Raw genomic sequence first — 27,696 nt, forward strand, 5'->3', positions numbered from 1 at the left:
CTGCCCATGTCAGCGGCCAGGTAAGGCCTTCAGGCATTTTGAAGAGCTGACTGCAGGTATGTGTGCTGTTCCTCCAGGAGTTACACTGGGTTCATGGAAAAGATAAACCTTTGTCTTTCAACAATTACAGTGCAGTGCCAAGCTCCAAAGTCTCAAACATCAGACGCTGCTCCCCACAGAAGCTGTGTGGCTGCTCTCTGCTGGGAAGTCTAGGTGCTTCACGACAAGACATCAGTCTGCACCAGAAGGTACACACACACCCAGTCCTACAAATTCCCAAAATAGCTCTCTGCCTGCCCAGGCAACAAAATAGCTCAGTCTGCAAGCCACTTGCTCTTTCAATCCCCTGTTCTGTAGAACAGAAAGCAGCTAGTCAATTAAATACATCACAGATAAACAGCATAGAAGATGTATGTGACAACTGTGCATTACCACATTTTTATACTGACTTTGGAACCAGAGAAGGAGCAGAAACACTCAGGTCAACTTCATCGTTGGTATGTGAAGTCAACTTCACTCTAATGCTTATTTCTATTCCAGAAAAAAAAAATCATAAAGCTACCTATACATCATCAGAAAATATTCTTATTCAATATTCCATGGTATTGTTAACTTGCCAGCCAGGCCTGTACCTTTAAATAAGTGTTCCCTAATCAGACGAACAGCTCCTGATGAATATATCCACATTTTAAGCAACTGTGACTCCAGGATCTCCAAATCAACATATTTCAAAGCTGACTGCCTCTCTAAAACATTCTCATACCATGAAGTTTAAAGTTCAGTTGTTTCTTTTCACAATACAGAAAAAAAAAAAGAAGGAAAAGGAAAATTATTAGCAAATTGAAAATGTGATCCTTCAGTTGAAAGCAGTAGTTATATATAGTTATATATAGTTATAGTAGTTATATATAGTTATATATAAAGCAGTAGGAATATATTGGGAATTACAGTTTTGTTGTGCTTTAGTGATGCTGAATTTCTGTTTTAGGTGTTTTACATAATCACCACAAAATAAGATGTACTGCTTAAATTAGGTATAAAGAAGCTAAATTTGGCACAAGTTATCCAACAATTACCAAGTGCAGTTTTAGAAAGTATCTGTTTATTTCATATACATGTATTTACATTCAAGGAAATTCACACCACTGAAAATACAACATTTACACATTCACAGATATACAGTTTTGCACTCTCTCCTGTGTTACGATCAGGCACTCAGCTTTTCTCTCTCTGTAATAATGACAACATCAATTTTCAGCAGATCAAACAACTGGCAGGTTTGGTGGATTTTAAGCATCATCATGCTCTGTATGTGGTAGTTATTTTCTTCATGCTATTACATAGTGGGTTATTTCACTGAAGAAAAATGCCCCTTGCATGGCATTTGCATAAGCTTCTATAAATCATAAGCATATATATTTTTTTTCTGTTTTACTATGTTATCAGTGATCCTTACTCTATATACAGTTCAGTTATCCTTGTAGTAGTTATTAAAGTTGATTCGCAGCAGAAAGTCCTCCAGATGTGGTTGGTATCCTCTATTTACAAGCTTTGTTACCACTGGAAGAAAAACAAAAAAAAATAAGCTTCAACTAAGATTAATATTCTAAAGTCAGCCTTGACATTAATTAAATGTGCCTTTAATTAAAAAAAAGCCTAATGCAGAAATCTGAGGACAATAAAAACAAATGTACATTTCAACGTAACTCCAGTATCTCTTTCTAGAATTATAAACTATTTCAAAAAAGATGCAAAAGAAAGACTATGTATTATTCTAACAAAGCATTTCCTTATCAAGTTGCATTCACAGAAACATAGAGATCATAGAATCTTTCACAGTTAGGTGGTATTGTTCTTATCATAATTTCAACTGACCAGGAAGTATGTTTAGGTCCTCTGGTGACCTCTGTGAAAGAAGTAGCTCTGCTGAAGTTTTCTTGAGCAAAGTCCATTGTGAGAGAGAAAACCAAAGAGAAATTCCTAGGACAAACCCCTCAGGTGCTATGAATGAACAAACTGACTGCTCTAAACATCCTTAATTACAAAGGAAAAAAGCCAACAGAAACTCCCTGAGCTCACAAATATCCCATGCACTAATATAAAGGGAATTAGCAAGCAGCAGGAGCATGCAAGGAAGAAGGGAAAGTGTATTGTTAGAAGTTAGGGCCCGAGCCAAAGCCATTGAAGTCCAAACAACTTTGTATTGGCTTTCAATGGATTCTGGATCAACCCATTGTGGAAAGAGAACATTTTACAATACATGGTGACTGAAGGTACAAGTGGAGATGAACAAGCACACATTTGCTTTGTAGTGCTTAATAATGAGGGTGTAAAGAACTGGGTCACTCATCGAATTTCCTTACGGAATGGTCTATTAATCTCTGTCCATGAAGCAACCATAGATCTCGTAGTATGGGCTTAGGCGGCTCCCAGAGGTGTTCTGACTTCCTGTAGAATTTGGAAGCAGCCATTCTAACTCATCCTGAAATATCTGTTTTTGGTCCTTTGACACCATTTTTGGACACCCTTAAAGAATAAAAAGGGCAGCTCATTTCCTGAAGAATATAGTCTGACTAGATAATATTCTAGAAAAATAGATCTAAGAAAAACAGTTGCATCTCCTTCAGGAATTCGGGATTTTCTAAAAAAAGAAACCCAAACCCCATGAACCACCTTTGTACTAGAGGAATCATAAGGAACTCGTGCTAAAAACAAAAGCAAGATCTGAAAGAGAAATGGAGAGGAAAGACAGGTAACCATTTCTTCACACTATAGCCTAAGCTGACAGTGAGATAAAATTTTATCATGTTAAAGGAAAGTACATTTGGCAAATGATCTGTGTAGCTGAAAAAGACTTGCCTGGAGAACTGGCTTTAAGCTCCAACTAGTGCTAGGAGGCTCTAGTTCAACATGGGAATCAGAATTTTCAAATCTCATACCCATGGTAATATTCAACTAGTGCATATATATCTAAAATTACTTCTAAGTTGTATCTACCTATCTCTCATTGCTGCCAATAAAAATGTATGCACATATATAGAGCTAAATACCAAATTCTTATTTTGTAAATTAAGTTTAGCAAAAACTTACAGACAGTTTTGGGATATCTGTTAGATTTCTTTTGTGGACATTTTAACTAATGGATATACAGATCTTTGCAAACCACAGTAATGCAGTTTTCATTTGGGAATTACATTTTCTAACACTAAGTACACACATCTTCCTACTTTTATGTCATACTACCAAAACATCTTTGTAATTTTTTCAGTTGTCAGTTATTTTTTCTTCTATCTAAAATTTATGCAATTTCTCACCTTTGAATAAGAAGTGAGAGTAATACTTGAAGGTATTGTATGACTGCTGCATCAGACCAAAGTTGGGATGAACAGCCATTTGCTTCCCTGCATCGAAGCTCCATGACTGAGAGATGAGCTGGCTGCGGAACTTCAAAATAAGGCTGAAGATGCTATGTATGATGTTCATCACAGGGGCTGCCTTCTCTGTCAACAGACCCCTAAGAGAAAACAAAAACAACTTTAGAAATTAGTTGACATAATTAATTGGTTGTAAGACTAAAAATACAAAGGGGTGACAATCCTTTAGGTTAAAGGTAATTGCTTGAAAAAAAATCCACAAGACTGCAGCCAACTGTAATGGGGATTTTAAACGAGGTACCTAAAACTAACATAATTTGCTTGCACTTCCAAGAAACTGATATTTGCCCCAGTGTATCTGATTTCTAGAATTATATCTGTATTTGCAAAAGAGATGACATTTAAAAACATGCTCTCAGTCTCTTTAATCTTTCATCCCCTTTCATTCCACCCCCTGGTATCCAAACAGCAGCTCTAACAAGTTGTTTCTGATTAAAACTGAAAGAGACATGAGAGATTTCTTCTAGTTTATAATTTCTGTTCTTTATCATCTCTTCTCCCTCCATATCACCACTTTATCATTCCACTGTATACTCTTCAAGAAGAAACCAAATAAACTCTAGGCTTCTTTCCTCTTGTTCACACCACCCCTCTCCCTCATATAGAGTAACCAAGGAGCTAGCTAAAAGCTTGTGATTCCTGAAAGGCAGGTGTCTCTTGCACTGCTCATAAATGTGGACAGAGGCATCTTTTTGTCCTTTCAAAGCCCAGCCCTGGTCACTGCACATATATTAAAGGCACATAAAAGGTACAGGAGAAGCATTTTACATCCTTCAGCAAGGCTTACTTGTGCACACTACTCATGCTGAATGGAACAGCAATAATTTACAAAGGCTATGACAAGGATGGGCTGAAAGAAAAACAGAACTGTGGCAAGAGCCTTAGTTTAGAGCTCTTAGGTCAGAATGGAAACTTCCAGAGGCACAGTGAACAGGAGGTAACTCAAGGAGTCCACAGAAATGAAAACGATGGATAGATGAGGAGAAGCGTCAAGAATACACCTCACAACATGCCATGACGTTTGTTTTCCTTACATAAAAACACTTTCTTATGTAAAGACTACTTAGTGTGTCAGGTAGAAGTCAGTTTTGCACAAATACATTAGGCTAGAACTAGCCACTCCATTAACTTAAATATTTGAAGTAAAAATAAGAATGGTAGCTTGCCTGAAGATTGCTTTGTTGAGGTATTCAGCATGTGTTCTGTGAATTTCTTCCAGGTTGCCCACAGAAGACAGTTTGTTTCCAAATTCACACCATGTAACATGAAGAATCTGATTAGCAATGTAACCTTGAATAACTTTCACAAAATGCTGCATTTCATGCTTATACAGCTGGAGCTGTCGAAACTGAACAGAATTTGACGCGTGACTCACTAAAGCTGAAAATAAAATCAGAAATACATTATCATCAGCATCCACAGACACCATCTAAAACCAGGATTTTTAAAGTAATGAAGGTTTCTGTTAGTAGAGTCTCTCTAAAATGCCAAGGAAGATTCTTAAAGAAATTGTGGCTTTTGAAGCTTGATGTGACTGTTTATAAGCAACTGTCTAGCAGAGGGTGCTAAAGGCATTTTAAACAGCATGCTCTCTAGTTCACTCCTTATACTTACCAGTACGTTTTAAGTGAAACCAAACATCCTTGAGAGTCCACACCATGTGCTTCAGCTGAAGCAAAAAGGAGAAGATCTTATTGTACTTATTCATGCAGCTCTCAGTAATGACAATGTTCAGAGGCCAGTCAACCTAAAAGAAATAACAGTGCTGATCATACTACATTTTTAGTTAGAAATTACAAGATTATTAAAAATACAAGTATTTCAACAATTTAATGTATGTACTTTAATAATGTAATGCAATGGCCAGGCTAAATAAATCCTGTAACTTCCATTACACAATTATTTTACTCCATTCTTAAGAACATATTCACTCTACCATGGTACATAAGAACCATGGCATAATTGCACTGTTCTACCTTTCTGCATGCTTTCTTACCTTGTACCTTAGCTCTAAGCAACTCAGAGCATCAGGTGCATTGGGCTTGAACACTTCTGGAAGATACTTGAGGGCAAAAGAAAGATTGGAAGCAAGCTGGGTATCACCATGAAGACTGTACTGTAATGCTTTATTTAAAATAGAATTAAGAACCAGTGGATTCAGCAATTCACCAGGTGTCTGTCCTGATCCAAGCTAGGGACAAAAAAAAAAATAAATCCTAATTACACAGTAAAGAGTCTTGGCTCCTGAACACAGGTGAATTAAAGCAGAATGGTAAAGTGGTGACAACCCTTCCTGGATTGGAAATTTTTACTTCTGCTGTAGGGATGCATGAACAGCATAAGAAGCAACTTCTGAACTATTTGCTGTTCACAGCATGAAGGTAATCTCATACCTGCACTGATTTATTTTCCTATGTCTGCTGTGGTTCAGGAGCTGCTACACATTCCTCCAGCAGGGAATACAGTTTTTAGAAAGCCAGGGACAGAACTGGTATTTATCTGACTCGAATCTGCCTATTTCATCAACTCAGCACTCTCAGAGGTTTACAAATAAAGCTATTCATTGAGTGCTTTCTCCAGTTGGGTCTAAAGCATTCTTAGGATTCACAGAAATGCCTTAATTCCCCTACAGCGCATATCTCCACTGGCAACCAGCTATATTAACCCAAGCTATCCCTCCTACCTTGCTGTCTTCCCCACAAATACAGCAGTGAGTCATGAAAATACTGTCTCATCAGAGGGCCCAGCACTCTCCTCTCTCTGTTTAAGTATATTTAAGGTAAGAGTAGGTATCTTGCAACACAGGGCTTTCCAATGGATTTTAGCTAATGGCTACAGGCTCTCCAGCCCTGCTGCCAGCAGATGGGAGGGGACAGCAATAATGCAGCAGTTTTCACAGTAAACAGTGAAATACCCTTCCACGACTCCTTATCTGCCAAAGACCTCCTTTTGCCTCTGTCCTTACAATGTTAAATTTCTTGCTACGAGACTTCTCAACACAGTACAAAAGAGGAAAATGTCAAAAGCTAGGATTCTAATTCACACCATTCCCTCATTCCCATCCAAATTAATTCAGAGACGTCAAGCCAAAACAGACAACTCAAACACAACGATTAAGACAACAAAGCAAATACCTTCTCAAACAACAGGTCACTGAGTGACTGAGCAAACTCCCCGTCTTCCATTAACAAAAAGTGTCTCAGTGCTTCAAAATGCTTCTCTACGTTCAGCTCCACAAAGTAGTAATCAACTATTGCTTTGTTCACAAGAGAAACACTAAGAATAAAACCACAGAAAAGGTATTATACTTACATGCAACTCCTTCCTTACTGTTAACATTCAGCTGTAGCTACATTAGATTAATGCTCCAGAACTTAAGATGATATTCACATAGGCAAAAAAAACAAGAGACAAAAAAATCTTCATCCAAAATTTACCAGAATTAAAACCTATCACTTCAGTTAACTGGGTTTTGAACAGTACTGGGGATGTATTTTAAGACCAGCTGTGTATAATGACCTTTAGAACACGCTGCTGGGGCCTGGAGCAATATTTTATCAATAACCTTCTTATCTCTGTCATCTACAAAAACAGATTAAGAAAGACTATTAAATCCCCAAGAAGAATATACTAGTTGGTAAAGCTCTGTCACTAGACACTGATGGCAGGTCTACACTACAGTTTACAGTATAGTGTAGGTATTCAACCTAGCTTTAAATAATTTAACTTGCCTATCAGGGATTGGCTAATTCTGCCAGCACGCAGCTCTGGCTTGCTCACTTTGCTTTGCCAGATGCATGAATCTGTACACAGATCATTCTGGGAGCCGGTCTGGATGTTTAAAATTAAGTTAGATAATTATATCTTTCTACATTGCACCAAACTTGGGAGTATAGCATACTCAGAGCTAGTAAACGGAAATTCAGACCTACAAGAAAGCAGACTGCAAAAGGGGAATTAACGCATCTGTAAACAACTGTTTTCATGACAGAAGCTAATCTTGTACATAATAACAAAAACTTTTATTTAAAACACCATTAGATATACTCACAAAACAGTCTGACATATATGTGGTTTCCCTATATATCCCAACTGTAACAAGAACAGCTTCTAATATACTTCAAAACAGCCCTGAAGCTGGAATTCCCATAGAAACATGAAATATACCCTGATCAATATGCATGAGCGTTCACATAATGAAAAGATTTTTCTTTTCTTAGTCCCTTAGTTTTCATCTGCCAAATAAAAACACATACATTATAAAGAATACACCTTCTTTTTAAAAGAACAATGAAACTAATCTTGTCAAAATCACTGCTGCATAATCCACAAGCTGGAGAGCAAACACTTCCCTCTAAGCCCTTGTATTTCAAACAGACATTCAAATTTTTAATTCACACATAAAAATCTAAGTTTATGTTACTATTTATCACGTAGATCTGAACTTTTTAATTAGTAATGGACTGTCCACTGAACCACTTCTAGGAGCAAAGAGAAAATTTAAGAGAACAAACCTTTGTGCAACTCTTGTCTCAAAACAGAACACAACACTAAAATCTAAATTAATTGCTAAATTTCTAATAAATACTCACTGAGACACAAGAGGAGCAGTAATAGAACGTTTCATCAGCACTGGCAAAGACAAGAGCTCACTCAGCTGTACAGCAGTTTCATCTGTTGCCGACTGCACTGTAGGATCCACAGGAAAAGTATACGATCTTGGTATCACATGATGCAAGAGATGAGAAACTGGTAGTTCTGCTAAATTTAAAAATATATAAACATTGTAAGTTATTATATTTAAGAAGTTTGATAATGTGTTCCAATTAAACTCTACAAACACCTCTAGGGTAGAAAATCATAACGTCTCATCTTTGTGCCTATGAGCAAATTGTTTGGCTATTGCAGTTCATAACATCAATAATTTATTGGTAAGTCAGGGGGTTTTTTTTGGCACTCAGCTTTCTTGATCAGGTTTACCATATCTTCTATTGATCTACTGTTCCAACAGTTCTACTTACACATCAAATCATAACTATCTTGATATTTTTCAATACAATACTGATCTGATAAGGCTTTCAAATAAGCTTGTTCTTTCTTCCATGTATCTTCCTCTTCCCCCTCCTCCTCCTTAGTCTTGGAAGCATTAGCTCCAGCAATTAAGGTTTCCTGAGGCACAGTATCTTGTGGAATGGCTTTTTCAGGTTCTTCTGCCTAAAACACATAAATGGACAATTTTATGAGAGATGCTGGCTTTGTCTACTCAGGCTTAACATGTTCAGGTAACTGACCAGCTGTTCCAACTGAAAATACAAGCGCCTACTCACCTGTACACTTCAGACAGGTGAAAACAATATGGTTTTACAATGACTACTAGATTAGGAGAGAAACTTAGTACCTGAACTACCAGTGTGTCTAATTCTTCAAAGGAAAAATAAATCTTTTCAACAACTACTTTTGTTTCTTACCTGTATGCTCTGTAAGGAGTCTGGAGAAGGGTCCTTGTTGACCACGTCTGCAATTACTGTAAATACAATTAAAACCAGCATTTACTTAGACCTACTTATAATACTTAGTTCATACTTCAGATCTGCTCCTGATGTTGTTCAAAATTTCTTTACAAACCATCACAGAAATAAAAACTCCAATAAGAGTCCCTCCCAATAGCCCCACTCAGGTATTTTTATGCATGTTCACTACTCAAGAACCCACAAGGTCCTGTTTCATAGTTTCAGGCTAGAATTTTTTAATGCTCTGTTTCTTGTCTATAGAAGGCAAGACTAAGCTCTATTCTTTCCTCTGAATTCTAGCAGTATCTGAAAAGTTATGCAAGGAATTAAGTAGTAAGCACCCATTTTCAACACAAACATTTACAGTTACTTTCACAAGCCCTTAAATGCTGACTGAATAAATTTAATTTCATTTTACCTTCTTGTTTCTTTTCATTTTCTTCTTTATCATCTTTAATATTAGCATCAGGAAAGTCTGTAACACTGTCAGATATCTGTGACTGTGGCAAAGTTTCTTCCCTAACTTGTGACAGTTTAGCTTCCTTTCTGCTCCCTTCAGCAGGAGATAACTCTTCACTGTACAGAAGTGTCTGTACTGTGGAGCTGGATGAAGAACCTGAAATGGCTTTACGATGAGGTATCGGATCATTTTCTGTAGATGGGGCCCACTTCCCTATTTGGATGCTTGACTGGGATGCGTGTCCAAATGGGCTCCAGCGGGATGTCAAAGGCTCTGTATCTGAAACCAGTTCTCCGATTTTGATGTGTGACTGTGACGCGTGCCCATGGACGTTCCAACGAGGTCTGGCTGAGACCACCTCCGACACGTTTTCACCAATCTTGATACTGGCATCAGATGCATGGCCATGGATGCTCCACCGAGGCCTTGTAGGAGCTACATTTGACACATACTCTCCAATCTTAATATTGGCTTCTGAAGCATGTCCATGAATGTTCCACCTAGGCCTTGAGGGCTCTATCTCTGAAGTATATTCCCCAATTTTAATATGAGCTTCAGAAACATGCCCATGAATATTCCATCGAGGTCGGCTAGATTCAACTTCAGAAACATAGCTGCTGATTTTTATATGGGAGTCTGAAGAATGCCCATAAGGGCTTGAATGGGGCTGGTAAGTGTCCACTTGAGGTACATATTCTCCCACTCTAATGCTGGCATCAGATGCATGTCCATGCATATTCCACCGAGGCCTTCTGTATTCCACATCAAATACGTTTTCTCCAACTCTAACATGTCCCTGCCAAGTTGCAGATGGTCTGAGGACCGTATTAAAATCATACTCTGTTTGCTGATGCAATGGCACATTGTCTTCTCCTTCTGGTGCTCCTCCCAAGACAGGCTGACTTTCACTTACTTGAGAAGTCTCAGAAAGATCTGAGTTAATATTTCTGAATGCTTCATCTAGCGAAGATCCTTGTATGCTAATGGCAACAGACTGTTCATCTTGTGGCTTTGATAAGAAATCTTCTATATTCACATTGGATTCAGGTAGGGGGTCAGCACAGCATAGAGGACTGCAAGCTTTCTCTGAACTTTGGAGACTGCTTTGAGATCCTGCTGCTTCAGGCTGAAAATGCTGATCAGCATCATTATTTGCTGTCTCTGGCATAGGCAGTGCTTTGTCAGCAGAAGGAGCATATTCCTGTTCGGGCTCAGATTCTTTTCTGTCGATTGTCTCATTAGAATGCAGAGGTTTCACAGAAGACAACTAAAAAAGAAATAATTATTACATTGTATGGCTAGTCACATAATCAAGCTACTAATTAGGGTACCACTTTATTATAGGATTTAGAATTTTCCAGTTTTTCATACGTACTGTAAGTAAGTGATAACAACCCACCCTGTTGTTACCATGAACCTTGTGTTTACTGAACTGAAATGAACAATGAAATTAAACTCCCTTTAGGGAAACCTGGAACAGTAACTTGGAGTTTATGTAAGAGAATGAACTCACCTGTGAAGGTAGATCTTTCTCAACAGAGTTTTTATCCAAAGCCAACTGGCACTGTTTATAAGGAATAATATCTAATTTTCTCCTATAGTTTCCATCTGGAAGTTTTTCAAGCATTTCCTACAAGTAAAAGAAAAGACAAACCCAAAAGTCTTTAAGTACCAAATATAAAATTTTCTAAATTACATTTCTTAAATATTTTCAGAAGATACCTCAATGCGTTTTTGATCTTCTAACAGAAACTTGAGACGGGCTGTTTCCAACTTGTGTCGCTGGATTTTCCATAATGTTCTTTGTTCCCTACGAGCTGCATCATCAGAAAGTTTGCTATAATGGTCAATTAATTCCTGCCTAAATGAAGATTAAAAAAAAGCTAAGTTATAGATTTTTGCTTACTGATTTTCATCTTCCCAGAATAAGGCTTTTCAGCACTTCAAAACTGAGTAGTTTTTAAAATGTAGAAGCCAGAGGCTTCAATCACAAACAATAAACAGGTGGAAAAAACAGGACTGTATTCTTAGTCAAAATGTATTTCTATACCTATTCTTAGTAGGTCACTTATTTATCTTAAGTATTTTTAGATGTAGCAGAAGAAAGTGAAATATCAATCTAACTCCTTCATCTGTTTTTTACTTCTGCTTTGACATACATGTGACCATTTTTGCTTTTACTCTGGGCTCTGCTTTTACTTGTAAGATGGAATTAAATTTTTTTTCCTGAAATTTTGATTATAACAAAACCCAGACTGCATAGGGTTGGAACAAAATAGTGGGTCCCAGATTTTTGGGCCTCTAACCATTCCTAACAAAATTGCTCACAGATTACCAAAAATCCTTACATCCACCTTTAACTGCAAACATTACCCTTGTAGAACAGTGTCTGGGAACTACATAAATTTTAATACACAATAATTTTTTCCTGAGGTCTTTATGATGGTTTTGGAGACTACTCGGATACACTTACCTTGCCTTTTTTTCCATTTCCTCTTCTAAAGCTTTCAGTCTTTTTTCTCTCTCTCTGAGCTCTCGGGCATAGCTGAAATCATCATCAATCTCCTCCTGCTTCATTGCAAGGCGACGCTGCATAAATATTTAATACTTTTAAAAGCCACTCTCAATACCAGCTGTAACTCACACATCTGCAAGAAGTTCTTATTTGTACCCCATGAGTTATTCATTCAACTTCAGTACAATAAATCAAGATACCCTTTCATTTATTTGCCTAAGAAATACAGCTGGCCTTTAGAAACACACAGAGATACCTCTTGGTCTTTTGCAAACTGGTCTTTTAGCTTCTGAAACTGTTCCCGTTTCTTTGCATCCAAAGCCATTCGTTCTGATATTTGCTGATCTGTATTAAAAGAAGATATCTTTAGTTTACATTAACAAACCCACTAGAAAATACATGAAACACCACTGCAACTTACCACTAATGGCTTTTAGTACTTTGCTAGCAGTTTCCCGAGCATGAACAATTAATTCTTGTTTGGCTATTTCCATGCGCAAATCCTAAAACATAAAAGAAGAAACAAAACTACTGGTGGAATTTTTTCTATTATTTTAGATTTGAAAATACACTGTAGCAGACAGGTACACACTTTATAATGGTTATTAATATGTTAATATAATACAGAAATATGAATAAAACAATTAATTAAATGGAAAGTCTGCAAACTACTATTGAAAGTTAATACTCCAGATCTTAAAACAAACGAAATCCATCTGATATATACACTACATGACGGAATCTGAAGGACAGAAGTCTCTAACTAAAAAGTTCTGAAAAACGATTAGCTATGCAAATTACAAATAGTCTTATCTGGTTACTAATTAGCTTGTCACATTTGTTAAATTAGGATCTAACAATCTCTTCAGTATGAGGACAAATCTGCTGCTGCAAAGAACTAAGATGGAAGTCCAACACTCGTTTAATATATGAAAATACAACACACCATCTATACTTTTAAAAGCTATATTAAGGAAGTTTATTTGCTATGATAACAATTAAAACAGCAATTGACCAGTGAAAAAATTCTAACCATAAATAAAAATTCTTTAAAAGTTATAATAAAAATTAAAATTGAGTATTTAAAAATAAAAATCCCAATGAGGTATTTATTCCTTTATTCATTTACCTTTTCCTCCTTGCTTATGGAACTGTATCGGGCAATTCTTTCCATTCGACCTACATACACTGCACAATCTCTCTCTATTTCTTTCAGTTCTTCAAGTGAAAAAATAACTGAAATCCGAGGAACAGGTATATCTGACCAACAGATATAATGCTGAAAAATGAGAAATTTCCTTTTAAATACATTTTTTAAATAGCAAAACTTTATATTATGTACTCATATTATATATTTCTTTTAACTTAGTAGTGCATCAAGACACTGACACAAGTCTCTATACAGGATCTAAAATTTTTTACTAAAAACATTGGTTTTAGCATTTATATCAGTCAAAGTAGGAGACACAGGTACAATGTTCCACAGCTTGGATCACAGGCAGATTCTCAGGGTTCTGTCTTTACCACTGAATTGGACAGGAATCTAAAATCCAATACATACATTTATACTAATCATGTTCTAAACGTCTCAAATTTCCTTTTCTGAATATCCAGATTAACTGAGCATGAGTAACTCAGCATTGAATGCATCTCTCCTGTCAAAAGTTAGGTTTTATTCACTTACATTCCCCACAGACCCCGACTCAGTAGGAAATGTCTGGAATAGAACTAACACACACCTACAGCAGACAGCTCCACACAAGATGTAACTCTCAAAAACACAGTCAGTGCACATCACAGAGTACCTATTTTTTAAGTATCTTAGCTCTTTCTACTCTATCTCAACACCCCTAAATCTCTGAAGCTACTCTACTCAGTGCAGAAAACAGGTAACCGAGCTTGGGAAAAAAAAAAAATTAGGATGTGCACGAGCAAACTCACACTGGATTTCCCTGTCTACTGGTAAGAGCCAGAAGATGGGATGCCCAGAGGTGTGTTCCTGGGAATGCACCAGACTAAGCAGAAGTGAAGAGCCAGCTCTTGAGGGCATTGTTGAAAAGGGATGAAATGTATGAAATGTGACTGTAACTCTCAGATGGAAGATAACTGAGCCTGGGTGCCACACAACCTGGGGGAAGGTTTAACTGCAAACATTACCCTTGTAGAACAGTGTCTGGGAACTACTAAGATACCGTGTTAGTGACTGATAAAGCTGTAAATTATCATAGAAATGATGGCTGACACTTCTATAAAAAGCCCAGTACTACTGGCACAACAGAGTCATGGTTTGGGAACGCTTATGAGAACAGGCTCAGGAGAACTAGCAGAGGGACATCTCACTTGAGGTATTATGCTTATACCTAATACTAGATAGCTGATAATGAGCTGCTCTGCTCTGTCAAGACTCTGGTCTTAGAAGGAAAGAGAATATTAGTTACCTGAAAAAGAGCGCCTATTGACTTTAGACACCTCTCTGGTTGTTTAATTTTTTAGACATATATAGAGAAGAGGGAAGACACAAAGTAGTTTAACATGTTTTTCTTATCAAGAACAAGACTCATTCTGCAAAATATGAATAAACAGAACTATTTAAGGCCTTCTTAGAAACGTAATGATGAAGCTGGAATACAAGAGTTGTGCAGAACTGAGTCAAGACCTGGTAAGTGAGGCAGCTTTGAACCAACACGTAGTGTGAGTTGTGTGAAAAGTGGAAGGCCCTCGCTTGAGCACCTAAAACATTTCTGCTTTTAATACGAAGAAAAGTAAGAAATACAGCATGTGCATTGGATATGATAAATTTGATGCTGTTAAAATTTATATTTCTGCAGTGAGGTGTTAGCAAGTAGAGTGGATAATCAGCTCACAAGTATCTGAGAGCAAGTAATTGCCTTTCAAGAATCAAGATTTACTTATCCAATACTGGTTTTCAATAAAGAAGTGAACTTGATAAAAACCTAAAAACTTCCTTTAAGGAGACATGATTTTCTCAATGTCATAGGAAGGAACCAACCCAAAACTTACCCTAGGACAGCACAATTTCAGCAAGTTTATGGTTTTCCCACATATGTATACATCATTAGCAATATGTTTAAGAAATACAGGGACACAATCTTCTACGTCTTTTGAAATCAAAACATAACCATGAGTCCAGTAATGTTTATCTACATAACAAAAAGATGAAAGCATATATTTTAGTTATTTAATTAGCAATACAAATAATATAAATTATAAATGCTCCATATATATACTGTACCTCTGAAACAAAGATAATCCTCATTCACCTGGATCATAAATTCTCCATAAACATCTCTGAATACACCACTGTATACCCAATCATAGATAAATCTAAAAAAAAATAAAATTGTACAATATTGAAAGTCAAACCTCCTGCCTTCTCATCTTTATTATAACCAAGCAATTTGTATATTCTTTAAAATCTCAAAAGACACAAGCTATAAGCAGGATAAAAAACAAGTGCTGTGACACTGATATTTAAATGTATACAGAGGAGACTGTGGCTCTACAATTTTCTTAAACCATTTTTATACAGAATTCACTGATAATTAGTTTTGGTGAAAGAACAGTGCCTTAATTAAAACAATCTTTTTATTTCTCTATATATATTTACTAAGCATACATAAAAAATGTATAGAGATCTTTACACTGCATCAAGAGCACAGAGAGAGATAAGCAGAAAGGATTTGCTTTAAAGAGAGATAATTTCTGCAGGGAAAAACTAAAAGGATATAAAACAAAGATGCAATACCAAGCACTTCCTCCCTGGACATAGAGGCATTTTTAATATACACTGAATAATAAAAACTCCTATTTTGGAATATTTATTCATGCTTTCTCATATTTTTTCTGTGTGAAACCAAACTTTTGAAGAAATAAAAAATACCTTTTTTTTTTACAACACAATCTGAAGCTATAGATAAAAAGGCTCAGACAGAGCTCCTTGAAGATAATATTTTTTTCTTACTAACGCTGCTTCTAGACGTTGAGTGTAACAAAGAGAAAGCATTTAACACAGCAACCACTGTTCAATTTTAAGGTTGTAAGTAAAAAGTTGTGAACTTTTAAATTATTAAACCTGATGTTTCTATGATTTACTTGAGCAACAACTTATTTAATTTCTTTCAGGTTAACAAATGAATGGGATAACACTTTCTGCAGATAATGGAGACCTCCTTCCATGGCAGCCTTGATCATATGATTGATGCTTTGATACATATCTGCAACAAATTTAGGAATGAATGCAGTAAGTATCACATACTAGTAAGCATACTTTCAAATTTTTTTAGATTCCTTGTGATGCCATGAAATCCTGCCATTGGTATTTCAGAAATCTGACTTCCTTCTATAAATAGAAGGGCAGAAGCTGTGAAGATATTTCAGTGAGTCTTCTGGTAAATCTGAAATTAAATTTCTCTGAAGATCATTTTATGTAGAAGGAAGGAAACACAAGAAGGGTGGCCGTGGAGGAGTCCTAAATTTAGAGCGTTTTGACAGACTGTATTCTCTTACTAAGTATCATTACATCTATTAAGTAACATTGTAAACTGATGATGGACTACAGCTACAGTTCCTGTAAACAGCTATTAAAAAAAAAAGCATCTCTTCAGAAGTCTATAAACTAGTAGTTTCTAATTTGATGTGCACTACTTAACAAAACTGTTGCAATCCAAGGAACTCTACTTCTATTATCATTTGGTTACAACAGATATTTTATTCATTTTTGCTTACTAAAACGCCCACAACAAAAAGATAGTGGAAATAAGCATGAATTTTCCCAGTTTGTGCAACGAGGAGAGAAACTTGTCAGTTGCCATTTTCAGGATTTTATTACAGGTATGAGAAAAAAAAAAGTTTATCTGAGTCTTATATTCCAGTATGAATTTCCAGGACCAGCAACAAGAAAGAAGTCTTATTTACACGTATTTATTTACTAATCTAGTCACACATACAACCCTTATATTGTTACTGAGCTGAAAAAAAGAGGGAAAGAAGGATTCAGCAAGATTAATTAATTTTAATATATATTGCAGATAGAGACTTTTTTTTTTAAATGTTAAAAGCCATTGTTAAATGGGCAGTTACTCACCAGATGACCAATTTTTAACTCTTAAACTCAAATTATGCAGAGAACAGTATGGACGCACCTTGTGTATGGTTCACAGCTTGTCTTCAACAAAGACAGAAGAACTGGGTAATGTTCATTGCTACAGTTGTTCAGAGCCTCCTTGTACAGATATGAAAGCAATTTAACACCCTAAAAAATTGAAAGACAACCTAACGTTAGGCAGCAAACTGCACTACAACTTTAGTAACAAAAGACTCATAAAGACATGGCTTTACATGGTCCACTAGACACAGAAGGTAGGATTCATCTCACTTCCTCTATTTATCTGCAATTAAGATCACTTTACCTGAGCTAGTTACCTCAAGCTCACTTTATAGTCACTAAAGAGAAACAAGTATGTATAGAGTTGGATTCATGTGACTAGAATAAACCAAAATGCCCTAAGGCTTATTTTAGACCCTTGTGTTTTCTCTAGGAATTGAAAACACAGGATAACAGTATTCTAATTGGAGTCCAAAGTCATAACTTTGCTAGCAGAGAGACCAAGACTAAGTATTTCATCCAATGTAACTTTGAAGAATATTAACATTGTAACACAAACCAAACATAAAAACATCAAACTAAAAATCACCGTAGGAAATGAAGCACCAGCTCCACCACTGATCCCCAGTGCAGTTGTTCCTATGCCACAAAGTTCAGCTAAATACCTAAAAAACAGGATTAAAACACACATAAAAATTCCAACCAGAAGTTTCTTGAGATTACAATGATGAACTTCGCTGAAGTTGAATATCACACAATCATACCGTATTTGCTGAAGGATAACTGGGATAACAAAGAAACTGAATATAAAGACCGTACATATTTCCCCTCCAATCTTCTGGATGTAAAACAACCTTTCTGTTAAAATTAGAGGAAAAATACTGATAGACTAAGTAAGAATGCCCATTTACTACTCAGAGTGTATACGAATAAATTGCAATTTCCTGCTACGAAAAGCTTAAACATTTAATATCATTCTCTTACCTCAACTGACGACCTAATTTTCTGAAGAGAAAGCTGATTGTTAGAAGACTTAAAGTAGGAGGTGTTGACAAAACACAGGCTCGGTAATATTGAAGATACTTTCTCAGTCCACTCGTGAATGCCTAGTATCAACAGAAAATATTTAAAGTGCTCCTGTGAAAGTTGTTAATGGTTTATCAATGTCTCATATCAATTGCATCAGCATGAAAACAAACCTTTTACTTAAATAACTGGCATATGAAGGTAAGAGGGACTTGTACAATAAAGTAAGGGAAAGTGAGGGTCCATGCAACTTCAGACATTCCAATTAGCCAGACGACCCCTCTATACTCTTTACACATCCAATGTAGCCACACAGTATAACAAAGCATCTTGGTTCAGCTTCTTTGCATTGCCCTTTGAGGAGCTCCCTGTTGTCTAGAACACAAACCTAGGGAAACCTGTTTCCTTATTTTTATGCCTAAATTGGATACTGGAAAAAACTCATCTAGAACTTTTTCTAAGAAGACCTTCTTAACAGAAATTGAATAACATTTCTGTAAATCAAATATTCACAATAAAAAAATTTTCATAACTAATTCTAACTTAATTCTATGCATTGGAAAGAGATTAAATCACCTGATATTACATGGGGTACATACAGCTCAGCACAATACACAGAGGATTGACAGGGAAAATCTGCACTTAATTTTGAACAAAGAAAAAGTAATTAAAGCTATTAAATACCATATTTCTCTACTTCAGCTTTTCATTTTAAAAATATATATATATTTTATATATATATACACACATACTGTATTAATAAAGTTTGTGTATTTTAATCTTATATATCTTACCGTATAAATACGTAATGTCTTTAAAACATCTAAAAATTATATTCCTTTAGTCCACAACAAAACAACATGACTAAACAAATCATGCTTCAGGTAATGAAGACATTTTACTGCATGTTTCAGTGCAAGGAAGCCCTAGGCACAAAGAGCTGTGATTTAAATATAGTGGTACTGTTCATTGCGAAGCTGGGATAGAGCATTACATTTAAAATACTTTACAGTTTTGCAGAATGCAGAAATTCCAGCTTTATACGGAATTCTAATTTACCTTTTAATTAGAAGTTACCTTCTATACATAAGATAACTGGCCCATTAAATCTAGATGATTTAATAAAATTGTTTTACCTGAAACACAAGTCCTTTGCTGTATGAAGAATCCAAAACTGGCTGAAGAGAAAAACGACTAAGTCGTGTGTAATAGGTTCCATACTCTGCAACTTCTGAGAGCAGGTTGTGCATTGTCTCTGGTGAAGTTCCAGACACATATACCCCCTCCTTTATCACAAATGTCTGTGCAGCCTAAAAGAAAACAGGGTGAAAAAAAGGCAGATTTAAGTATTTCATAGCTGTATTCTGACTTAAAATAGCAAACATTTACACACAAAAATGACAGCAGACAAATTTTCAGTTTAGACAATGTGGTGACTGAGACTATATAGCTAGGACAGTGAGATAAACATTAAACTGTAGCAAAATTTCACGAGTATGAATGGTATCTTCAAATATACAGAATATGACTCATTATCTAATTCCTTAAAGAAAATCCAATTTACAAAACTATTTACACACCTATTTTCAAGTATTCATAACCTATTTTCACTTATAGGACTACAAATACTCTTAGCCTACTGCAATAACATAATTACTGCAATATATAAATACTGCTTTATTGCCATTAGGCAACATTCAACCTTTTAACACTATCCACAACTGCAATATCTCAACAGAAGTACATGTATTGAAGAGGAAACCTCTACGAAGAAAAAACCAACAAGATTCAACTAAGAAGCATAGTTGATAAAAATCATCCATACCTGATTGAGTGAAAATGTAGTGGATACCACACCAATGAGGACATTCAAGACATCCTTAACCAGTTCAGGTTCTTTCATCAGCACAAGCTGAGGAAGCTGAAGTACAGTATTACTGAACAGTTGTAATTCCCCTTCTCGAAGTTTGTAAAATTTGTCAAAAGCTTCTCTCCCTGCTTCAGTAAGATACGGTTCCTCTTTTTTACCAGGTGGGCTGTGTCAGAGTAAACAACATTACAAGGTGATCATATGAAAAGAAAGAAATATATCTCATACAGAAAAATAAAGCATTTCAGAATTTTACACAGAATTCCTCACACAAAACTTACTTGTAATATAGTACATTTTTAAGGGAACATACATTCAGTCAGTGAAACCGTAGCTCAAACTCTGTACAGTGAAGAAATAGGTAAATAATTTGAACATCAGTTCAGAGACAGAATCCTTGACAGAGAACTACCAGCTGTTGTCATGGCCTTCCCTGATGCAGTTTTCACATTAGGAAAACGAGGTCAATATATACCAGATTTCCATGGTTCATTTAATAGTAATATTCAAATAAATTAGAGAGAAATATGCTCAAAATGCTAGAATGAACTTATATTACTACATTTTAGTTCTTCCTAGCAAAGATTACTCTCCCGTCCAAAATAATTTCTCTTTCCAATTCTTCCAAAAATTCTGAATTCTGGTAGCAGGTATTACACAAAAGTTGTCAGGCATATGGTCTATATTTGAATCTAAGACCCTTATAGTCTAAATGGTAGCAAGAAAAACTGTCTTGTATTAGGAACAAAGCTAAAGTGGGTTTTGAAAAATCAGATCAGGGCACTTAGTTTCCGAGCTTCTCAGGCTCAGACTGTATAACACTACAACTGCACATCACTGGATAACTACTTAAAATTACAGAAAACATAGAGAGTAAAGTTTCTCCAAGAATCAGGCACACCACTGTCCATCAGGAATGCAAGGAGGATACCTGCCATATATGTCTTTTTTTTCCCCTTCCATTTTAGGGAAGCCAGGAAGACTTAACAGGACTGTATAGAGCCTTCTCTCAGGAGATGCATCTTCTACTCAGCAGCCAAAAGAACTACAAGTCTACCTAGACCTTCGAGAAATCTGTTGCAATAATTTGTTTTGGTTACAGGCAGGGAAAAGGAATACAATACTGTACAATACTGGAAGATATGGGTTTAATTTTTCTGCTGCTCTACAATTACCACTTTCTCTTTTTAAACTGAAAATGTGGAATCATTTTAGACTGAGACAAATTGCATAGCACATAAGAAGTTAGAATAGTTAGAAAAATGCTGCATTTCACATAAACAGCAAGAGTTTTCATAATACCTTCATTTTTTTTGACCAAGTTGATTTTCTCTTCCTATAAAACTGCTGCACTCTAAGAATTATTTTGTTGAAACTTCACCACCTTTATTCCTTTATCCCTATTAATGCAGTATATTGAATTTTGCAAATGAAATACACATTTCTCTATTTATACTGAGGTCATTTGGAACTAAGATGCCATAAACCTTCACAAATTTGCATACAATGCATAGTAAGTTTGCCAGTCAGATCAGACACATACTATCCAATTCTTTCCCAACATCTTCGTTTGCTGGGTCCATATGTAAGCACTGCATCCCACAAGTCTATGTCTGGAGTCATGCTCGGCTCTGACTGAGAATCAGGAGTCAGATTGGATGCTGACTGAAATCCCTCATCTTCTGACTGATCTATACTTTGGGGAACCTGTCAGAGAGAGTTCAAATGTTAGACATGAAAATACTTTACTGAAGCTAATAAAAAAGATGTTCTGCTATCATACATGACTGAGTGACTCCATGTGACCCAACCTGTCTTACCTACCCTCCCTTTATATCAATTTTAAGTTTTCACTGTAAGCACTCTTTTCATTTGGTGAGTCTCTACAGGTATTAATGCCTACACATAAAATGGCAATCACCATCAAAATAATATACGTGCTTGTTAGTGTTAAATTTGAAACTTCCTCCTTCAGTAATCATACAGTTCTACAAAATTAGAATCTAAGGTATGGATATTTAACAATATGTAACATTAATAAAATCATACAGCTCTGCCTTTTGTTTGAGGCAAATGACCCAGACTCTAACTCTTCCAATTTGCAAACATTTTGTTAACTATGACTAACATAGTTTCTTCCCTTATTCATATGCAGAACATCTATAGGTGTCCAAACAGTGTACATACAACAGGAGTCATACATACAGAATTGTCCTCAATTTTAGTAAAAGACACACATAAAAAGCATCATGTTCCTCAAGAAATTGCAAATTTTGCCATCTGATAGAAAGAGTACAGCACTAGCTCAAAAATGTTCTGCCTCCCCCAGGTTACAATTTGCCCCCATATGTGCACACTGAATGAAACAGGAGTTTTCTATTTAACATGTCTGTCTTCAAGTTTCAATTAAGACCCTGAATTAAGGGAATTGCTAGATCTATCCATATGTTAGGTAGAGGGAATAAGATGAGGATCAAAAGGTACGTTATAGAAAAGCCTATCTACACATAGTAAAAATGGAAGGAAAGAAAAACCTGAAACTTTATCCAGTACTTCCGTGAAAATAAAACAGCAAAAATATTTAGAATGGACAGCAAAAGGGGAAAAAAAGATACAGTAGAAACTATACACACTGAAAAGGTGAAAGGACAATAGGAACTAGGACATTCAATGAAAAAAAACACAAAAAAAATCTTTTAAGATAAAGATAAAAAATACAGCAAGTTAGGTAATGTAAGCTGAACAGCAAAGCACGTACATTCAGACAGGAACGCTGATGCAATCAGTCTGAGCACTAACAAGTAAGTAACACTGCAGAGGAGTTCAACAGACAAAGCAGGTAAAAATGCAAGCAAAAGATTGCTAGGGTGGGGAAGGCACAGATACAGCTGATGGCTTAAATTAGTAAAGCCTGTGGCCACATGATGGGTTTTGACATAGCTATAGGACAAGACCAAGGTTTTTGTTATCATACATCTCTGTATCCAACAAGCTTATCTGCTTCTCTGCAAAAGAAAGAATCCCTGCTCCATCTTAAATTCCACTGTTATATGCTTCTATCACAAATTAAACCACTACCTACATTTTAACACATAGTTTCAAACTGGTACAATGAAAGCATGCATAAGTCCAAAACAAATTACTGTACTTTAATTGCAAGTCCAGACAAATCTGCATTGTCAGGCACTGGTGGCAAATCCAACTTGATGTCCATATCATACGTATGGCTGTGGACAAGGGCACCGAACAGTGAGACTCGCGTCTCTTTCTCAAACTTGTCCCCAGCAGGGCAGCTCTGTGAGAACAGCCCTATGGCAGGGAGTCCAGTGCCAGGGGCCGACTCCATTATCTGAAGTGTCTTTTGAATTGTGTCATTGAACTGACATTCTTCATTTGTTATCAGAGACTGTATGTCAGCTTCAAACACACTCACATCATAATAGTCATAACCCTGGTATTTGACATTTCTCCCAACATATTTGTTGTTCATAAAATAGTCCTTTTTTTGTGGTACAAGCTGGGGAGGGCCTGTTCCAGCAAGCTGTACTAAGAGATCCAAGACAGAATTCACTTCAGCAAATGGTAAGCATTCAGCTGTTTCCAGTTTGTCCACAAGATTCTCCAGTCTATCTGCTTGAGCACCTAGGCCACCAACTCTCAAGTTGAAAGACAGCATCAAAATTTTGTTTTTCACTGGAAGTCTGGAAATGTTTGATTGCAGCTTACGAGCCTCATCTTGAAAAAGGTTTATGAACAGGGTATTATAAGCAACCCTTTTCAGATTTTGCTTAGCCCTTCTTTTGCTGATCTTCTGCCTGCCCAAGTGAACCTTCCATGGCAAACCTGTCAAGTGTGCTTCACACAAATCATTGAACAACTGTGTAATGCTCGCCATTTCAAATCAAATCGTCAGGTTTCAGCAGTTACAGTCAGGATCTCTGATTTCATGCGAAGATCTGAAAAATATCAGGAAAAGGAAGAAACTCATAATGTGTGCGAGAAATTGATGAATATGCTTTAACTCAAACTAAGACAGGCCAAAATGAGTGAACTGATCCAGCAGATACTTCGGAAACGAGCTATAAAAACCACATTGTAATTTTGATCCACAAGTGAAGTGATGGTGGAGGAAGCTTAATTCCAAATGCCTGATTTTGCTGGGTGGACTGAAATAGGAGAAGGTTGTCCTGATGTAATACAGGATTCCTGTGGGAACACCTCTCCCTTTTCCCAGGAGACATCCCCCCGGCAGCGGCCTCAGCGGCAGCCGCGGAGCCGCGCAGGGGTGCTGACGGTGCGAGGCAGCGCGGGGCCGGCCAGAGGGCACTCGCCATCCCTGGGGCATCCGGAGCACCCACCGAGGAGATGCGGCGATGTCCCGGAGGAGCTGCCGGTGGCCGGGGCTCATCCTGAGCATCCTGCTGGGCCTGAGCACGGCGCGATAGCCCCTCCTCGCCGCCCGCCATCAGCACCGCCCGCGGGGCTGTCCCCCCAGCCCAGCCCAGCCCTTCCCGCACCGGTGCTCCCCGCCCGGGCCGTACCTGCGGCGCTCCCGGGGCAGTGGCGGGAGCGGGATGGTGACACCGCCTCCTTCCCCAGCGCCGGCGCCGCCACGTCACCCGAGCGCGACGGGAAGGGCCGAGCGGGGCCGCGGCTCGGGGGGAGCCCCCAGAGCTTGGGGAGGGGGCGGCGCCGCCCCTCCGGGCCTCGCCACCGCAGAGCGGCGTCAGCGCCGAAACACAAATCGCCGATGAGCAGGTCACGATTTTTAAACCATTCCTGCGATACTCACAACGTGGTCAGCTGACCAAAAAAAAAAAAAAAAAATCAGCCAACTGGTGCCAGAAAGCAACGAACCGCGCCTGTCCCGAGCGTCAGAAGGAAACTGCAGCCTTCTGGCGGTATTTGCCAACAAACTCTAGCACGAGTACACTTTTTCTTCCCTCCCTCTTAATTCGCGTTTATTAAAGGTCTTAGAAAAATACATATCAAAATACAGCATATCGTTCAAACACTAGAAATTCAGTTGAACAAAGTCAGGGAAAGGGGATTTTTAAGAAACTTCTCAGAAAGTGCGTTTTCCTTGGGGAAAAAAAGGCAGGCATTCAGGGGAGAGAGTAGGAGAGAGAAGAATGAACCAACAAATCTCCTGTAAGGAAAAGTTTTGAAGGTGAAGTTTGGCCTTTGCCCAATTTCCAGCTTAAAAGTAAATACTTTTTTGGAGTTCAAAGTTTAAAGAAATTCTGAACTAAAACAGAACATTTCATGTCCTTCACCTCTCATTTGTGAAAATGTTTCACAAGGCTTTTCTTTCGAAAAATATTTTAATTTCAAAATGTTCAAGGATGGGTATCATTTCCCATCCAGCAATATCTGAAAACCAGAACAAATGAGAAGGGAAGCACTGGGAACAATTAAAAAAAGAGAACTGCAAAACCAGATTTAGTTATTTGAATTATATAAAGTTGAGCCCAGTAGCAGTACCAGTATAAAAATAATTTGAAGTGTTTGAAATCAAAACGTCACATTGAAGTCACAATCACAGAAAAGTGCTCTTGGAAATGATCCCTAAATCATATCTGGAATGCTACAAAACAAGGCATACTATGGCTATTGCCTTGGGATGTTTGTTTAATTTTGAGAATTTACATGATGTACCCTTAGGCCACTACCAAATCTCTAGGGACTTGGGCTTTTTACTTATTATGTAGACAATTTACTTTTGAAAGGAGGGCAGAGTGAAGTCCTCATATTTTCCTTTTCTTCTGCTTTGTAAAATGATTCTGAAGTCAATTTCTTGAAGTCTCATCCTTCACTGAAAAGAACAGCAGTAAGAAAACCAGTTATTAATCAAGCTCATACTGCAATTCCTGACCCCATAAGAACATTTTTATTGGAACCAGACCCCCGCTCTTGGCCACTTCTGAAAGATAGAAGGGCATTTTCTTTTAGAGAGATATGACCATCTTTATAATTCCTTTTCCTGTTGAAAAATAGAAGTCATTCAGCAGAGAAACATTACTAGACAAGTATGCTTAAAAACACACATCCCTGCTTAGCCTGATTCCTGTACAAACACAGTTCCTGATCCTCAGCTCTTTGTGACTGCACTTGCAGCATGACTAATCTCTATTCAGTTATGTGAAGTTATTTGTGGACAAGTTAAATGTATAAAAATATCACCTGATTTGGTGATATTCAGAGAACACGTTAGCAATCAGATCCAGTGCACAGTCAGTTATCCATTCTTTAAGCACATAGTATTTTAGTACTTTCATTCCAAAATTCTGGAGGAACAGTATTCAAAGTCTGAATCGTACTGTTGTTATGCTATGAAATTGGGTGCTTTCTGGCTCAAGTGGCAGAATTAGAAGCATTCAGAGTTTCAACATTTTCACGTTAGATCAGTCTGGTCCCACTGACTTTAATATCCCACTGACTTACAGGACCCAGCTGTATTTAATAAAATTTTCAGAAACCTGTATATATTAATAAAAGCTAAAGATAAAACCAGACAACTTACCTGAACACTGAAGCATTTTCCATTCCTGCTGAAACTGGTCTCTTAATGTTTTTATTTTATTTACTTTTTCTTGGGTAGGAGGTACATAAACTCCAAAGTGAGGTGGAGAAGCACCCACTAATGCTTTGGCTACACTCTGCATTAAATTTATCTCTGTGTCCTAATTAAGAAGAAAAAAAATACTCCTGTGAACCAAGCTCTCTTTGTTTCAGTGATACATGAAATATTTTAAAACAAACTTTTATAATTAAACTGCTAGTATTAGTAGCAAGAATGAGCAACTTTCCATTTTCAAATAAAAGTGTGTCAAAATGGAGTTTTTTCTGAAAAAGGTAAAACTTGTTTCTTTCAAATAGAGAAAGATTTGCAGTTTTCCTTTTATGATTGAAAAGAAATAATGCTAGGTTAGGGACAGAAAATGTTATGAGGGAAGGGGAGCATGGAGCTTGTTTACTTTATGAATCATTTACTTTCTCTAAGTGGAAAATAGTGATATATTTTGCTTCATCAATAAGTGACTTTTGGACTTCTCACAGTCTAAATCAATATAGTTTGCTTGCAGAAATTGTATTTTGAAATGCTGATAGTAAATGAAGATTATATTTGGAAGACTGTAACCCTATTTTATTTTTAAGAGATAGAATATTTTTTCAGTTATTCTAAAAAGCCAAGCATATGCATTACAAAATCCCCACACATTACATAATCCTATTATGGAGCTACCTGCAGAATAACAATATAAAAGTAGCAAATTTTTTTTTCAATACGTATACCTAGCTTCCTTTTAATGTCTGAGTTTACACTTCAGAATATCAATAATTCTCTCATTTCATACTCCTAATTAGTAATGTGTAAATACACTATGTATACTTATCAACATACAAATTATTTTAGCTTAGATAATTTATGTATCAGCATTGTAAATTAAAACAAATAATTTATTCTGTAGTTTTCTCAAATGTTATGTCAAAATCCACTTAACTGGCAGCTTAATTAAATTGCATGGCTTTAATTGGATACTTGCCGAGGAACAGATCAGAATAAGCATATGTGAACAATTGTTTGCTGTTCCTCATTAAAGAAGAACTAGAAGGCATAAAAGCAATCAAAAGTTACTCTTTCACAGATCACACAGAGAAACAGTGCTATTCACAACCACAGGATGCTGGAGAGGCCAAGAGTATAAACTGAGTTCTCTAAGAGATTAGACAAATTCATGGAAGATACGCTCAT

General features: G+C 36.8%; 1 protein-coding gene across 2 annotated transcripts; it reads right to left on the minus strand.

The window, feature by feature from the left end:
- Positions 1 to 1,080: 1,080 nt before the first annotated feature.
- On the minus strand, positions 1,081 to 27,690 carry TUBGCP6 (tubulin gamma complex associated protein 6). 2 transcript variants are annotated; one of them, XM_039383514.1, is made up of 27 exons: positions 26,464 to 27,690; positions 25,661 to 25,755; positions 23,089 to 23,896; positions 21,484 to 21,647; positions 19,896 to 20,106; positions 19,207 to 19,380; positions 18,029 to 18,150; positions 17,634 to 17,709; positions 17,082 to 17,191; positions 15,173 to 15,264; positions 14,941 to 15,080; positions 13,049 to 13,198; positions 12,341 to 12,422; positions 12,176 to 12,264; positions 11,878 to 11,993; positions 11,127 to 11,265; positions 10,918 to 11,034; positions 9,363 to 10,671; positions 8,903 to 8,958; positions 8,456 to 8,648; positions 8,027 to 8,195; positions 6,569 to 6,710; positions 5,431 to 5,625; positions 5,049 to 5,181; positions 4,601 to 4,814; positions 3,315 to 3,514; positions 1,081 to 1,560 (listed from the first exon to the last, which is right to left on the minus strand). In XM_039383514.1, exons 3-27 carry the CDS (start codon positions 23,833 to 23,835, stop codon positions 1,469 to 1,471), a joined length of 5,232 nt encoding a protein of 1,743 aa, XP_039239448.1. In that variant the 5' UTR covers positions 23,836 to 23,896; positions 25,661 to 25,755; positions 26,464 to 27,690; the 3' UTR covers positions 1,081 to 1,468. The 2 variants fall into 2 exon arrangements, with proteins under 2 accessions (XP_039239448.1, XP_039239446.1); XM_039383512.1 differs by lacking the exons at positions 25,661 to 25,755; positions 26,464 to 27,690 and adding an exon at positions 24,482 to 24,695.
- Positions 27,691 to 27,696: the final 6 nt, after the last annotated feature.

Source organism: Pipra filicauda, unplaced genomic scaffold, assembly GCF_003945595.2.
Source record: "Pipra filicauda isolate LSUMZ 115617 unplaced genomic scaffold, ASM394559v2 scaffold113_size4260070_pilon, whole genome shotgun sequence".
In the NCBI taxonomy this organism is placed as follows: Eukaryota; Metazoa; Chordata; class Aves; order Passeriformes; family Pipridae; genus Pipra; species Pipra filicauda.

Bases quoted from the DNA above. Each gene is read 5' to 3' on its own strand.
- TUBGCP6 (XM_039383514.1), bottom strand. From the start codon at position 23,835: ATGGCGAGCATTACACAGTTGTTCAATGATTTGTGTGAAGCACACTTG. The intron at 12,423-13,048 runs GTAAATGAATAA...TTTATGTTTTAG, and splicing joins CCATAAGCAAGGAGGAAAAG to GATTTGCGCATGGAAATAGC. The intron at 12,265-12,340 runs GTAAGTTGCAGT...CTTTTAATACAG, and splicing joins AGTACTAAAAGCCATTAGTG to ATCAGCAAATATCAGAACGA.